We start from the raw sequence: 15,823 nt of genomic DNA, 5'->3' as shown, positions 1-15,823 counted from the left end.
TCACCGATCTCTCACAGTAGTGCTCGGCCAGTTCTTCTGCTATTTCTTCTGCCTTCTCCGTGTAGCCATCGGGTCGCTTGATAACCGCCTTGCTGTATTGTCGTTTGCCTCTCAGGGTGTTCATCGTCCGCCACATGTCTGCCGTTGTGCTGCTAGGTGATATTTTTCGGACAAAGTCCTCCCACGAATGTTCCTTAGCTTCCTTCACTAGCTTCTTAGCCGCTGCCTTCACTTCCTGGAACTGCTTCAAAACATCCGCTGTGTCCGATCCTGCTGTTCTGCTGCGCTTCAGTGCTCTCAGAAGTTTTCGACGCCGCTTAATCACCGTTTTCACTTCCGGGCACCACCAAGGTACCGATTTGGAACCAATTCGTCCTGATGTTCGAGGAATGCTAGTGGTTGCTGTTGATAATATCCGATTGACGAACTCATCAACCCCAATCTCGTCATCCGGTTTGATGCTGCAGGTGAACATACGGTGATTGGATAGTGGTCACTGCTGTGGGTATCCGGAAGTGTTCGCCAGATAAATCTGGGAGCTAGCACCTCCGAACAGATCGAGAGATCTATGGCAGAAGATGAACCATTTGCTGCACGGCAAGAAAAAAATACTCAAAATTAAGTTAAGAAAAACTCAACGTTGGGTTCTATCATTTGAGGTCCACCGTTGAGTAAATCAGAAAAGCGGCGTTGGTTAAAATTTACTCAACTATTGAGTAATAATAAATGAACTCAAATATAAGTTTGTTTTCATTGAGGTTGCTGTTATGCGCCTTTAACCATTTCATTTTCACAAGCGTTGATAGACGAGTGGTCAACACACGGGCCCCGTAATCTTAACGTCCAAGGTTCGGTTCCAGTCTGCTCCGTTTTATCATTTTTTTGTCAACTTGGTCAACGTGGATTCATGATCAGGATTACTCAAAATTGAGTTTTCTTCTTTAACTTAATTTTACCTAGCCCCACGGAAGCCACGTGATGAGTGAAAGGAACTCAATTTTGGGTACTTTTTTCTTACCGTGTGGATCCACCCGCGTGTCGTCAGTGTCTTTTCAGCGATGTAGCGGCCAAGCGCATTCGATGCCGTAGAACCCCAGGCGGGATGGTGCGCATTGAAGTCGCCAAGTACCAACATTGGCGCGGACAGATGTTCCAAGAAATCATTTAGCTGTGGTTGGCACTGTTGCTGGGAATTCGGAGAGATGTAGATCGACACTACCGTCAGTGGCGTCGGAAGATGGATGCGAACAGCAATGGCTTGAAAATCACAATCGATATCGATGCGCTTGAATGGAACCCCCTCAAATCTGGAAGCTGCAATGGCCCACTCTTTGCTACCAGTACTGACGACTACCGGTTTGAAGAAGCAGGGTGTAGTTCTTGCCGGCAAAGTCTGGCGCGACCACACGATTATCCACTTTCGTCTCCTGCAGCGCTATAACGGACGGTTCATGCTGGCTGATGGGCAGTTTGAGCTCGCTGCTGTTGGCACGTACACACCAAATTTCTTGAATCTTGTTCGGTACTTTTTTGCTGGATTTGTTCGGTAAAATGTAATTTTTACTGAATGCTTTGTAAAACATATTATTTTACACATTTTCCGCAATCTAAACTGCTGAATTTCCGTAATTTACATACATTTACCTAAAATTGTAAATAAAATTTGCGGATCGAAACTGTAAAAGGCTGCGATTTCGAAACGCTGTAAAAATTGTGACGAGTATACTGTAAAAATAATCTTTAACAAAATCAAACAGCAATAAAGTACCGAATTCTGTAAAAGTTACTGAACAGATTTTCGTACTGTCAAACTCAATATTAGCTGCCATTTCGATGTTGAGTGTCCTTCGGTTCTACGTTGTGAAGCGTAAGTACTTTACCTTTCGATAGATTCTGTGCAATTTATGCAGAAAATATAATTAGTTTTTCATTTCTGGGCCAATTTCTTTCAGACGCCATGGACGTTATGCAACTCAATGTCCTCCTCTACCGCCGAAACTGCATTTTAGAACGGTTCGCTACTTAGTTGATAACCTCGTCCGGGTTCTTTACACTGATTTTTTTTTTATAATTTTCTGTACAAACTCAAGATGAAAATGCATCTTCTAAAAAAATATATGGTTAAAAGGAATGGATCTTTTGGTTTGATGAAAGAAAGAAACAGTTAATCAATCAATAAAAATTACAATTTTTATTATTTATTCTGAAAATAAAGTACAGTCGATTCGGTAAAAATTATACTGAACGCTACCCGCATAAACAATAACCATAAGATGCGCCTAACCACCAATTCGGGATATCATCCCAATTTTATGTGGTATGGTCGCACCATCTAAGATATCGTCAGTATATGGTACACGTTTATTAGGGTATGGTAAACTTTACCGATCTTTCAGTAAAGTTTACAGTCCAGGTCAGTAAATTTTGACAGGCCGCAAGCGAAGAAAATTTACAGAACGGATTGTAAATTAAAAAATTACCGAATGGATTACCGAATGTTCAGCTGTTCCATATTCGGTAAAAAATTACAGTATACTGTAAAACAATCTTAGTGTGTATTAACAAATAAAACGATTGACGAATCTTGAATGTGGATGGGCCTGAGATTAGACTCATGATGTTCTGCTCAGTAAGCAAAAACGGTTGCTCTAATGCCACCGAGCCCCTCATATCACATAATACCGTTGCTCAAATTTGTGTATCCATTCAAACCCGGAACCAACGACAACAACGAGTTTCGCAAAATACACGATACACAAGCGATTTTACCATAAATCTCTTTCATATGTAAGGACCTGGGACCTGTTTTCTGCTCAGTAAGCAGGCCACTGTAACCGACGATCTTTCAAATCCGAAAACTAAAAACTACGAAAAAGTACTTAGGCCTTCATTAAGTTCCACTTTCACGCGACGTTCAATGACAGGGTCCTATCCAGGATTACATCTGAAAAATCCAAATCTGGCCAACGCCCACCTAAACCTGTTCTAATCCACCTGAAATGACTAACGAATGGAAGACTTTGACTACCCAGCCATGCAATAGTCTCATTCCGTGCCTTATGGCAACTTGATGATTCTATTGCGCTCATCTTTTGGCACCACCCAGGGGAGACTTGGTCCTGTACCCAATGTTTAACTTATCTCCATTCCACTCAGCTACTCGCAAATATTCGGAATATTATTATATGAGACAATTCAATGCAGATGTCTTTCCAAATTTGGCAGATCGACAGGTAATCGGTGAGTTACCACGATAGTTGCTATTCAACAACTCGACAACGTCCCATCGTCAACGCCTGCTATGATAATTTCCCATTGCAGACGCCAACGAAATGACGTCATCGAGCTATCGATCAACTACCCTGGTTATCGACTGGTACCTTATAGCACGATGCTAGGAGGCGAACCGGAAGAATCGATGAGCTACCTTTCCCCCCCACCCGCCGATATACGGCACCTATATAGAACAGAAAGATTTTTCACAAAGTCTTTCAGTAAAACAATCTCATAATTTGATAGGTCATTTATTGTTTGTATCATCTGCTCACAATGTGATAATTTTATTTCTTCTGAATAGAATCTGATGTAATTACAGCAAATAATCGTTTCATGATTACCGAACAAAGAGTCTCTGGGATGACGTTTGTACAGCTCAATAAATATATAAAAATGTTTCAAACACATTTTAATAAACAAAAAAATAAACAAAAGAACACTGTCGTTCGGCTATTACGAAATGCAAATTAGTTACTAACCACTATAAACGTACGGACGTCTTAACTAATGACAAAACGGAGCAACAAAAATATGCTCCTTTCCACGACTAAATTGGAATTACAGGACACAAGTGGCTTATCGACTTAAAATCAGTCCTTTCTCCCTATTAGCTACACATTCATTCATTCATATCTCCCTGGCAAACGGTTCCCAGTCATTCGTTTTCCGCTCTAGATTTTACAGCTCGTCATGCTCGGCTTCATCGTCAGCGTTGACTTCTTCCTCTTCGTCCTTGGAGTCGGCGTCGGCGCTATTATCTTCCTCGGCGAATTCCTCCGGTTCCGGTTGTTCATCCTGTGAGACACCCAACGTCTGGCGCATCATTCGCTCGATGCTGTCGGCAAAGTCTGCAGTTTCCGATAGATGGAATCCAGACCGGAGAGTGGCGGTGTTGAACATCAAAACAGCCATATCCTTCGCAACGACATCTTCGGCATCGGTTTCCACACGGCGCAACAGCTCACGCATAAGTGGGTGGCGAGGGTTAATTTCGAGGGTCTTGCGCTGGTTGAGGTAGTACTGACGTTGCGGATCATCGGTCTTCTGGTGAGCGTTGGCCAAAGCAAGACGTTCCATATTACCGGTCCAGCCGAACATGGACGCAACCAGGGCACATGGGGAGTTGGAAAGACGTTCCGAGATCAGAGCCTTGGCGATTTTGTCCTTCAGAGCAACATCGTTCAACCACTTCAGCAGAGGCTCGAATTCGGTCTTCAATTCATCGAAACGGGCCTTGGATTCTTCCGATTCGTTCAGGACGAAACCTTCCTTGGCAATGTTTTGGAACTTCTTGCCATCGAACTCGGGCAGAGCAGAGATAGAGTATTCATCAACGGCTTCGACCAGATAGAGGACTTCGTAGCCACGCGATAGCAGACGTTCGGCAAATGGAGTCTTCTCGATTTCAGCACGGCTAGCACCAGCAATGAAATAGATGTGTTCCTGCTTGGGCTTCATGCGGGAAACGTAGTCGGATAGGCTGGTATATCCCTTAGGGCTGTCGGACGACTGGAATCGCAGCAGCTTGGCCAGACGCGAGCGGTTGCTTGGGTCTTCCATGATTCCGAGCTTGATGTTGGTAGAGAATTCCTTCCACAACTTTTCGTACGTTTCTTTGTCGAGCTTCTTGATCATGTCCAGTGCCTTTCGGACGAGTTTCTTCTTGATGACCTTGATCAGCTTGTGCTGCTGGAGAGTTTCACGGGAAACGTTCAGCGGCAGATCATCGGAATCAACAACACCTCGAATGAAGTTCAGATAGTTTGGCATCATGTCGTTGAATTCGTCGGTAATGAACACCCGTCGGACGTACAGTTTGATGTTGTCCGATTTGGTTCCATATTTGTTGAAACTCTCCGATGGCTGCACCTTCGGGATGAACAGCAACGATTTGAAGGTCACTTCACCTTCGGCGACGAAGTGAGTGTGCGTCAATGGCTCCGAAGTGTCCTTGGTCAAGCTCTTGTAGAACTCGGTGTACTCATCATCCGTCACATCATTCGGTTTGCGCGTCCAAATTGGTTTGCTATCGTTCATAACCTCCCAGTCCCAAACGGTCTTCTTGATCTTCTTGGTCTTAGGTTTTTCCTCTTCGGCTTCTTCCTCAACCTTTCCGTCTTCTTCCTCGGTTTGGTCCTCGTCCTTCTTCTCGGGCTTCTCAGTGACATCTTCCTCAACTGGGACTTCCTCTTCGACCTCCTTGCTAGTCCACATGTAGATCGGGAAGTTGATGAACTGCGAATACTTTTTGATCAGCTGCTTGACAGTGTCTTCCTCCAGGAAGTCCTGAGCTTCGTCCTTCAGATGCAACGAAATTTGCGAACCACGCTGCAGAGTATTTCCACGCGGATCTTCTACGATGCTGAAGCTAGCCGCATCCGACTCCCAGATGTACTGCTTGTCGTCGTTGTGCTTGGTGGTCACCACAACACGATCAGCAACCAAGAAGGCCGAATAGAAGCCTACACCAAACTGTCCAATCATATCGTTGACATCTTGATTCTCGGTCTTGGTCTCCTGCATCTTCGAAAGGAAATCGGCGGTACCGGACTTGGCAATGGTACCCAGATTGTTAATCAGATCCTGCTTCGTCATACCGATACCGGTGTCGATGAGGTGCAGCACCTTGCCGTCCTTGTCAGCCTTGATCTTTATCTCCAGGTTACTGTTCGTGTCCAGAACGCCAGGTTCGGTGAGCGACAGCAGTCGAATCTTGTCCAGCGCATCCGAGGCATTGGAAATCAACTCACGCAAGAAAATCTCCTTGTTGCGGTACAGCGAGTTAATGATCAGCTTCATCATTCGGTTGACCTCCGCCTGGAAGGTGAACTTTTCCGACTTCTCGCGGAGTTCCTTGATTTGGGCCACATTCAGACCGTCCAGCTTGATGGCTTCCTCCTCGCGTTGTACTGCTTCGGCATCGGTGCGGGACGCTTCCTTTGAGGCACCCAGATTCATTTCCACCACCGGCAGGTCCTCGATGTCCAGTTCGTCCGCCCGGACGGTGGAGATTCCTGTACGGGGAAGAAAATGAACGGGAAATTTGCTGGTGAGTTTGGGTGTAAGAAAATGCATTTGCATGGGTGTGGGAGCTATGCAAAAAAACCATTTTTTATGGGAACCGTTATATATTAGAAATACTCAGAGGGAGAGATGGGCGGAGAGTATATATTGAGCGAAATGAACTGTCAAAATCTGAGCAAATCGAACATTCCCATTAGATTTTTTCCGGAGATTTCTTATTCTTACTACAATAAATTAGAGAGTATTGCAATCGAACAGAAATTCAATCACCTTTATGTTTCGTGTGCTTCTCAAATTCAACTAGTTTTTTTGAATAAAAAACAATACTCTAACTCTATTGATTAATTAATCTTTGTTGGTTAATTAATGGTACAAAGAAATGTGCAAAATATTGCGATGTAATCAATTATTATTTTGCACGTAAATCGATTCAACAGTAAAAGTCATGTGAAATGCTAGCTTCTAGCAAGGGTTGCAAGATAATTTAGGTACAAATCCCTGTTTTCTCCGCTCATCTCTCCCTCTGAGTATTTTCAATATAGTTAGGTATGTTTGTAAGAAAGCTTAAATATACTGAGAGGTAAGCACATATCATTGGTAAGAGACGTATGTGTGTGTGAGAAAATTTGCGAAAAAATCTAAGGGCACCGGTGGGATTCGAACCCACAATTCCCATTCAGTACACGGGTGCATTGTCAATTATACAACGGTGGACCTATATGGTCTATGGATGCCCTTAGATTATTTCGCAAATTTTCTCACACACACGTCTCTTACCGATGATGATGGCTCGGTTTTATCCAATAGTTTATTTGTTAGGCTCAAATATCCAAAAGGACTCCACGGAGCCGAGAAGAAATGGCTTGCTTTATATACAAAAATTTAACCATTGATATTGACAATGGTTTGATCCATTACACATCCGTTTTACAGTCAACTCACAATTGGGTCAGCTAATAAGAATCTCTAGTGACACATTCAGCTCAACAGCGTTCGACCTAGTGATCATAAACATATTTCATGACAAAGTTGCTCAGTAAGTTCTCGTGATTTGCAAACTTAAGAGGCCTCAAGCTTAAAAAAGTGCTGCAAATTGATTTTACTTAGTACCCATCTCAAAACAATTATTTGCTTTGGTTGACCAATATTTGTAAGGTCACTAAGCAGAACGCTATTGAGCTGAATGGGTCATTAGACCTGGCATTCCCCCGAGTGTTTACTTAAATTTTCTATGAGTTGTTTCCACCTTTCCACCAACTGCAGCGCTACTGTATCTGTATTTAAGATTCTGGCAAAGTTCCCAGTCGATTTCTTCGATTTAAACGTATTTTTTTAACTTTTCATCCGCATATTTTCCCTGAATCAATTAAAAAATTAAAATCTCGATTTTGATTTATTTATGTGTACAGTACTTTAGAAATTTGTCAATGTCAGAATTGTCGCGATAATAATACTCTAAAAAAAAACACATCTTACGAATATTCGCACCTCGCAATTCCCTTGCAACCATCCTAAGATGCCTTCAGATTATTCTGATATTAGCTTGAAAATTTCTGCAGCACGCTTTAGAAACTTTCATCAGAAAACTTTTTTATTTCATTCCAAAATTCTCGCGAAATCACGATTCTCTTTTAAGTTCCCTTGTCTGAGAATTGCGTAGCTATACCATTTAGGATTCTGAAGTCATGAAATCCACCTCACCCAAAACCTAAACAATTATCAAAATATTGCTTGCCATGGATAGATATCGAGTAAACTAGAAGATTAAGTGATTTTTCAAGATTTGAGTATGAATATGGCATTAAATCTGGTTTTGAAAGTTGATGCACAGGTAAAAATTGAGGTTACGGGACGCCACTGGTTCAATGTACAAAATATTGAATATTTATCTTGATCCAGATTCTGGAAAATGTCTCCAAGTTTGTCCACGATTTTCTAAAATTTAAATCTGTAAAAAAATATCCAAGTTCCTAAACTTAAAAAAAATATTGTTACTGGAAGCTAAATGCACTTATGAATTATCCAGTCCACTCGATCCAGTCGCGCTAGCTGTTTCCCGCCATCAGCGTCGTTCTGGACCTGCGGTCGAGTTCGGTGGTGGGGTCTCCCAACCATCGTTTTCAGGCAAGTATGCATACATTAGTTACAGTAATTTTCCTGATCAGCTTCCGTGTTCCAGTGCAACGCCTAAAACATCTGCCGGCTATTTCCAGTTGAGAAGCACTTCTGATACTGCTCATGCACAACATCCGCTTTACTGTTCGAACAATCCTAATTCATCTCCGGGACGCACAATAGACCGCTCTTTGGAAGTTCCTGGTTCCTCCAACCCAGTCCTGCCGATTCCTGCCAGCGTTCAGCATAGTCGTCCTGGATCTGTGGCTGGATATGAATCAGGAGTCTTCCACCTTGTCTCTACAGGCAAGTACAATCAATATATTGACTATTCGCTGCCTGATGCCGATCAAATTTTCAGCAATTCGGACTATGTTAGTCATTGTGATGATGATTCTGTAACTCCCAATCCTGGGAACCCGGAACGCGCCGTAGAAAGCCCAATGGAAGCCCCCAATCCCTCCGTCTCAGTCCTGCTATCAGCAGCCTTCGTTCATTATAGTCGATCCGGACCTGCTGTCGGATGTGGAGAGGGGATCTTCCAACCCACTCACTATGGCGAGTATCCATGAGACTTGATGATGGTCAGTTATTGCCTGATGTATCTGTGATTTCCAGGTAGAGCAGTCATTCGATTCCTTACCGCAAGCAGGACGTCGTGATCTTCTACCAAAACGCCTTTACCTTACCAATCAGGCTAAGGCCTTGTTGTCCTCTGCTGTCCGAAGAAGTCGTCTCCACTCTACTCGATCCATGGCCACAGTTCGCCAGCCTCGTAGTCTGCGAAGGGTCCGCAGGTCGCCTTCTACTTGGTCGATCCACCTTGCCCGCTGCGCGCCTCTTCTTCTTGTTCCTGTTGGGTCGCTTTCTGGAACCATTTTCATTGGGTCGTCGTGCGGCATTCTTACGACGTGCCCAGCCCACCGTAGTCACCCAATTTTTGCAATGTGAACGATGGATGGTTCTCTCAGCAGCTGGTGCAATTCGTGGTTCATTCACCTCCTCCACGTTCCGTCATCCATCTGCACTCCACCGTAGATGGTACGCAACACCTTCCGTTCGAAAACACCAAGGGCGCGTTGGTCCTCCACGAGCATAGTCCAGGTCTCGTGGCCGTAGAGGACCACCGGTATAATCAGCGTCTTGTAGACAGTCAACTTCGTGCGGTGGCGAATTTTATTCGACCGGAGCGTCCTCCGGAGTCCAAAGTAGGCACGATTCCCTGCCATAATGCGTCTTTGAATTTCTCTGCTGGTATCATTTTCGGCGGTCACCAGTGAGCCCAAATACACGAACTCATCGACCACCTCGATTTCGTCACCGTCAATCTGAACTCGGGATGGGAGGCTAACATTGTCTTCTCTAGAACGTCTTCCTTTCATGTATTTTGTCTTTGATGCGTTGATGGCAAGTCCAATCCGTCTAGCTTCAGCCTTCAGTCTGATGTACGTTTCCGCCATCATCTCAAAGTTCCGTGCCATAATGTCAATGTCATCGGCGAAACCAAGGAGCTGGATGGACTTCCTGAATATCGTGCCACTCGTGTCTATCCCAGCTCTTCTGATCACACCTTCTAACGCGATGTTGAACAGCAGACACGAAAGTCCATCACCCTGCCGTAACCCCCTTCGAGATTCAAAGGGACTCGAGAGTGTCCCCGATACTCGAACAACGCACGTCACTCGATCCATCGTCGCCTTGACCAATCGCGTCAGTTTATCCGGAAATCCAAAACGCCGGTGGAATGGATTCTGATGCAAATGCTATGCAAAATTAGACGAGTCATACGTTGTATTCGGGGTACAACACAGTAGCTGTATCGGATTGTTGCTACGATGTAATTGTCCTGTGCGAAACGTGGCTTGATTATCGAACGCGTTCCAGTCAAGTCTTCGGTCCTGACTACGAGGTCTTTCGTTGCGATCGGAATCCTAACAACAGCCGTAAATCTATTCGTGGAGGTGTTCTTGTAGCTGTCCGTGGCGGGTTGGAGGCAAAAACCATCGAGAACGATTCATGGAACTATGGGGAGCAGGTTTGGACAACTATTTCTATGCGCTCTATACATTCCACCTGATCGAGTCCGGGACAATGAACTCATCGATACTCACTGTCGGTCACTTTTCACATTATCGAAAGTGCCCCTTCAGTTGATGAGATATTCATTTTTGGTGACTTCAATCTGCCAGGCGTTTCGTGGAGTCCATCTCATAGCGGATTCCTGTACCCAGATCATGATAGCACTACATTTCACACCGGAGCTATTAACCTTCTCGACAACTACAGCGCACGCTTTCTCAAATTAACGTTGCAGTTAACGAAAATGATCGTAGTTTAGACTTTTGCTTCGTGAGCACACAGGACAGGGCTCCATTAATTTCCTCGGCTCCTTGTGCACTAACTAAGCTAGTTCCTAAGCTAACTAAGCCAGTTTCGACGATTATCCTACTACGGTTTCTTATGACTTCCGTAAAGCTGACCACCGTAGCATCATAGATGTATTGTCTAGCATGGTATGGGAGAACATCCTTGATCCAGATGACGTTGAGGCTGCAGCGCAAACCTTTTCACATGTCTTGGCATATGTCATTGACAGACACGTCCCGAAAAGAACTCACCACAAAGTGTCTCACCCTCCCTGGCAGACGAGAGAGCTACGTAGGTTGAAGTTAATCAAGAGAGCAGCATTGAGAAGATTTACGAAGTATCGCACACTTCCTCTGAAACTACATTATGTCAGGCATAACATTTGATAACGGCACAAAAGCATTTGTAAACATCATCAAATGTTATGCCTGATGTGAGGCTGAATCACATGTACCAGCTTGCGTTAAAGTGACTATAATTAAAAAAAAAAAATAAATAAAAAACATGTACCAGCGAGTCAGTCATGAATGCTTTTCAAGTTTCCAACGAGGGATCGAGCGCAAACGTGAACGAGCAACGCAGGGGATCCGGCCTCCCATCGTCTATAGAATTCAACGGAGATGTTGCTGCCACCGTTCATGATATAAGCCACCTTTTTTCCGAAAAGTTTGCCAGTGTATTCACTAAAGAGATACTAACTGACGACCATATTAACCTGGCTGCCAGGAACGTTCCAGTAAATTATCAAACGCTGGGTTCAATTGATATTAATGCTGAGATGATTTCTAAGGGCACAACTCTGCTCAAGTCATCCTTCAATACTGGACCTGATGGAGTGCCATCTGTATTTTTGAATAGACATATTGCTAGCTTGTTAATTCCGCTTCTTCGCCTGTTCCGAATGTCTCTCTCCAGTGGCATATTTCCATCTGTTCCATTGCAAGCAGTATTTGAGTGCTAATCAACATGGGTTTACTGTCTGCAGCTCTACAACCACCAATCTGCTGTGTCTCACATCATATAAAACCGAAAGCATGTCGGATTGGGTTCAAACGGACGTTATTTATTCAGACCTACATTACATTCATTTCATGCATTCATTTACATTCATTTGCCCCTAACTTTTTTCATCAACAGAATTCCGCAAAATGATGTATGGAGCTTTTGTAGGTATGTTATTAACTTTTGTTAAGAACTCAAATCCGTATCTCTTATGCATGACGAACCAGAGCAAACAGAATCTTCTACTATTTATCAGTAAATGTATTTTACATTCACTGAAAAACAGTAACGAGTTCTGTCCGCTCTTATTCGTGATGCATAAGAGATACATATTTAAGTTGTGGGCAAAAGTTGTAGCTAATAACAAAACCTACTAAAGCTCTAATCATTTTGCGGAATGCTGTTGATGAAAAAAAGTTAGAGGCAAATGAATGTAAATGATTTTCCATGCCTGGTGGTAAGCGTGACTGCTTTCTCACCACCAGTGGGTCTGGGTTCAATCCCAGCCGAGGTCGGTGGGATTTTTCTGAGGCATAAAAAATCTCTGGTCACGTCTTTCTTCGGAAGGGAAGTAAAGCCGTTGGTCCCGGCCCATGTTGTGTTGAATAAGTACGATATCCTACGCAGGAAGCTGCCTTCCTGCACATTCGATTGCCTTCAATCGATTGCAATCGATGTCCGTCGGTGATTGGCACTAGATTGCGGAACAGAGACCGACGTTAAATAAAGGAAAGCAGAAGATTTTGTCGAGCAGTTTTGAGACAACCTTCTACCAGTGATCTTAAGAAAATGAAGTAATAAATTCCAGATTTTTCTAGCTTAGCATAAATAAGACCCTATTTTCTCGAGGTTCTTGAAGAAACATGTTTCAAAATACTATTCCATGGCAAAGTTTGAATGGTAGGAAATGTCATTTTAAACTGCTCAAACGATGTGATCCATTAATCAAAATTATGTTTCCTACCACTCAAACTTTGCCGTGGAACAATATTCTTCTAGCACGCTGATCAAATAGAGCTTTATTTTTGCAAGGTCGTCTCAAAACTACTCGACAATATGATTAATTAATAACATCATTCAAATAGTTAAGAATAATGTTTCCTAAAACTCAAACTTAACCATGGAGTAGTTTTTTGATACTGATTTAGGATTGGGAGGATCCACCCTTGAGTTGGTAAGATGAAACACACCTACAGGAAAACCTGTTTACCCAAAGATCAACAGGGTTATTTGATAGTAGTAGGTATCAGCTCATTAATTCAGTTTTACATCCATTCCTCCAGACAGAACGCCATTCTTGCACTATTCAAGTGATTTCCTACATGCGTGGATTATGCTTATCAACTGTTTCACAAGGGGAATCCCCGGCCCAGGGATATCCCAACGTGCCTGTTGTAAATAACCTGCCTAATCGTTCAACAGTTGACCACGTTTTGTAATGTTCTTTAGTCAAGAACGCAATATAATAGAATCTTTAATAGAAATCACCTACATTTTATAATTAATACACAAATACCAAATACAACTTGGCACCATGGCTGATCAAGACAAAGTGTTGAAAGAGTCAAAGCTTGCATCACTGACGTGGCTTTATCCCATTGAATCAAGTTCAACAGCAGAGATTATGGTACAATCTGCTGATGTACAGAACGAATGTCAGTGCATATTGAAGCAAGATTACTTTTTGGCCTTTATTGTTCACTCTATTAAGAGGTAGCGTTTGAATTATCTCATCGAAATACTCCATATGCCGAAAATTGTAAAATGTATCAATTCAACCAGTTTATAAAATCCTTAAAATTTCGATAATTGCAAATTCAATTCCCCACTTCCAACAATACAAGAACCACTATATCTTTCTGTACCACGTAGTCAGCATTTTATTCGGGAATATTCTACGAGTCAAAGATGAAAGAACAAGAAGACGCCACCGAAACTCAGTCCCGTTACCATTTTTTCCCTGCTTTGACTTCGGCACTCACCTGCAAACAGGAAAACTCCCACTATCAGAAGTAGTAGATACTTCATTGCGCCTTCCGTATGCAACACTTTCGTGTTGATTTCTGAACTATCCCAAATCACCGGATAAATTCCGAATGGTTCACTCCCCAAAACTTTTCTTCTTCCGAACACTCGCGGTTACGTTTCCAAACCAACTTCACTTCCTTCGATGACCGATTCTAGGCGAAGACTACGAGCTCGAATGAGGCTTCTCTCGATGAAATAAGGGTACGCGATTTACGGGTACACGGTTCCATTGTACGCACACCAACGCGAAGGCGATTTGGCGACTGGTGATTGGTCCAAATCGCCGGCCGCTGTCAGGAGTCGGCAGGGATGCGATAAAATCGAAATCGCACATTCATATGGAGCATGAAGCTTGCACTGTAACTTGAAAGTGCCCATTAATAAGTACAATTTTACCCTTTTTTGGGGAAAAATTGATTCTTTACACAGCAAAAAAAAAATGTAATATCGATCAAAGTAATTCAAGCTGATGTATGATGTAATAGCAAAAAGCAGATACAATATCAGGCATAACATTTGATAACGGCACAAAAGCGTTTGTAAACAAACTTTCTAAGGCCCTTTACACGCGAACCAAAGTACGCCTACGCAAACCAACAACATCATCGGATAGGGGCAACTATTACCTTTCCGAAAGTGGTATTGGTTTGCGTGGGCGTACTTTAGTTCGCGTGTAAAAGGCCTTAGAAAGTTTGTTTACAAATGCTTTTGTGTCGTTATCAAATGTTATGCCTGATAGACGAGTGCACGGATGGATTTGAGTTCACTCTCCCTACAAAAAGTGACACAACAGCGGGGTTCTGTTTACTAAAAATGAACACATGAATAATACTCGCGTAACATTTGAAACGGTTGCAACAGTTTGGATGTAATACTCAACAACTTTTTTTTTCTGTGTGGGGTATTGAGGTAAACGCACTTCCAGTTGTGTTTTGATAGAGTGCGGTTGAAGAAAAATCATTCGGGCGATAGTGTATTCTTATACCCCGTTCACCTTACAGCCTATATCACGTAATATAGGTGCTCATTGCAAAGCATTCATACATAGGATTTCCAGTGAATACTAGATGTATTACCCCGTTCACATTACAGCCTATATCAGCCTGCTCATTGCAAGACAGTCTATATTACGTGATATACGCTGTAATGTGAACAGGGTATTACGCGTTGTAATAAGGACAGTGTTATTTAAATTAACTCGGTGTTTGAGTTCCCACGGCATAGAACCATTGAAATACCTCGGTAAACACATTCACTAAAGCGCTGTCCAGATTGAGCAGTTATAACTGTTATAACTGTTGTCAAATAATTGCAACACAGAAACCACCATCAAGATAGCGCTTTAACATGTTATAAAGGGTGTCCACGATGAAATTGCCACACACAAAATTGATTCGTAAAATTCGAGTTTTCATCCGATTGCCATCAAATTTTCAGGGATTGAGAAATAACTATTAAACTTCATTTTACCATTTTACTCGTATTTTATTTACAGTCCGTACGCAAATGCCCACACCTTGGCCTTAACCCCGGCCATAAGATTCTGCACAACCTGTGAATCAACCGTTTTTTGCATGTAAACCCATACTTTCTTCAGTTCCTCGACTGTCTTCACTACCTTAGGTCGTTTAAGAAGGTGCTGCTTCATAATCGCCCAGTACTTCTCGATGGGGCGGAGTCGTATGAATGAAAATGTATGGAGAAAACAAGAATTTGGAATGGAAATGGTTCTGTGTATTTGTAAGGTCCAGTTCCAAAAAAACATAATACATAAGGTTGAAACTTTATCATTAAACGTTCATGTAAAGTTCCATAACCATTTCAGTTAAAGTTTAGCAGGGATTATAAACAATTTTTAACCATTTTAGGTAATGTCAATTTATGGTTCGCGTTTATGCGGGTGAGCAGTTATAACATGTTATAACGGTTGTCAAATAATTGCAACACAGAAACCACCAAGCGCTATAACATGTTATAACGATTCTGTGACACTACCCCGAATGTCACTACC

General features: G+C 42.7%; 2 protein-coding genes across 2 annotated transcripts in view; both read right to left on the bottom strand.

Annotated features, from left to right (window-relative positions):
* LOC135711071 (UPF0547 protein C16orf87 homolog) overlaps positions 1 to 15,823 on the bottom strand; it is a 145,690-nt gene that overhangs the window by 65,129 nt on the left and 64,738 nt on the right. The gene's annotated exons all lie outside the window — the stretch shown is intronic.
* On the bottom strand, positions 3,509 to 13,935 carry Gp93 (heat shock protein 90 Gp93). The gene is made up of 2 exons (XM_065233811.1): positions 13,767 to 13,935; positions 3,509 to 6,290 (listed from the first exon to the last, which is right to left on the bottom strand). The coding sequence occupies exons 1-2, from the start codon at positions 13,810 to 13,812 to the stop codon at positions 3,955 to 3,957; spliced, it is 2,382 nt and encodes a 793-aa protein (XP_065089883.1). The 5' UTR covers positions 13,813 to 13,935; the 3' UTR covers positions 3,509 to 3,954.

The sequence above is a fragment of the Ochlerotatus camptorhynchus genome, unplaced genomic scaffold, assembly GCF_037179485.1.
Source record: "Ochlerotatus camptorhynchus isolate MF236.1 unplaced genomic scaffold, CSIRO-AGI_Acam_v1.1 ptg000417l, whole genome shotgun sequence".
NCBI lineage: Eukaryota > Metazoa > Arthropoda > Insecta > Diptera > Culicidae > Ochlerotatus > Ochlerotatus camptorhynchus.
The sequence above is the reverse complement of the archived record's forward strand: the minus strand, read 5'-3'. Positions and strand labels throughout refer to the sequence as shown.

Excerpts from the sequence above, each read along its gene's own strand:
- Gp93 (XM_065233811.1), bottom strand. The coding sequence starts at position 13,812 with ATGAAGTATCTACTACTTCTGATAGTGGGAGTTTTCCTGTTTGCAG. Across the intron at positions 6,291-13,766 it reads GGGAGTTTTCCTGTTTGCAG|GAATCTCCACCGTCCGGGCG; the intron begins GTGAGTGCCGAA and ends TTCCCCGTACAG.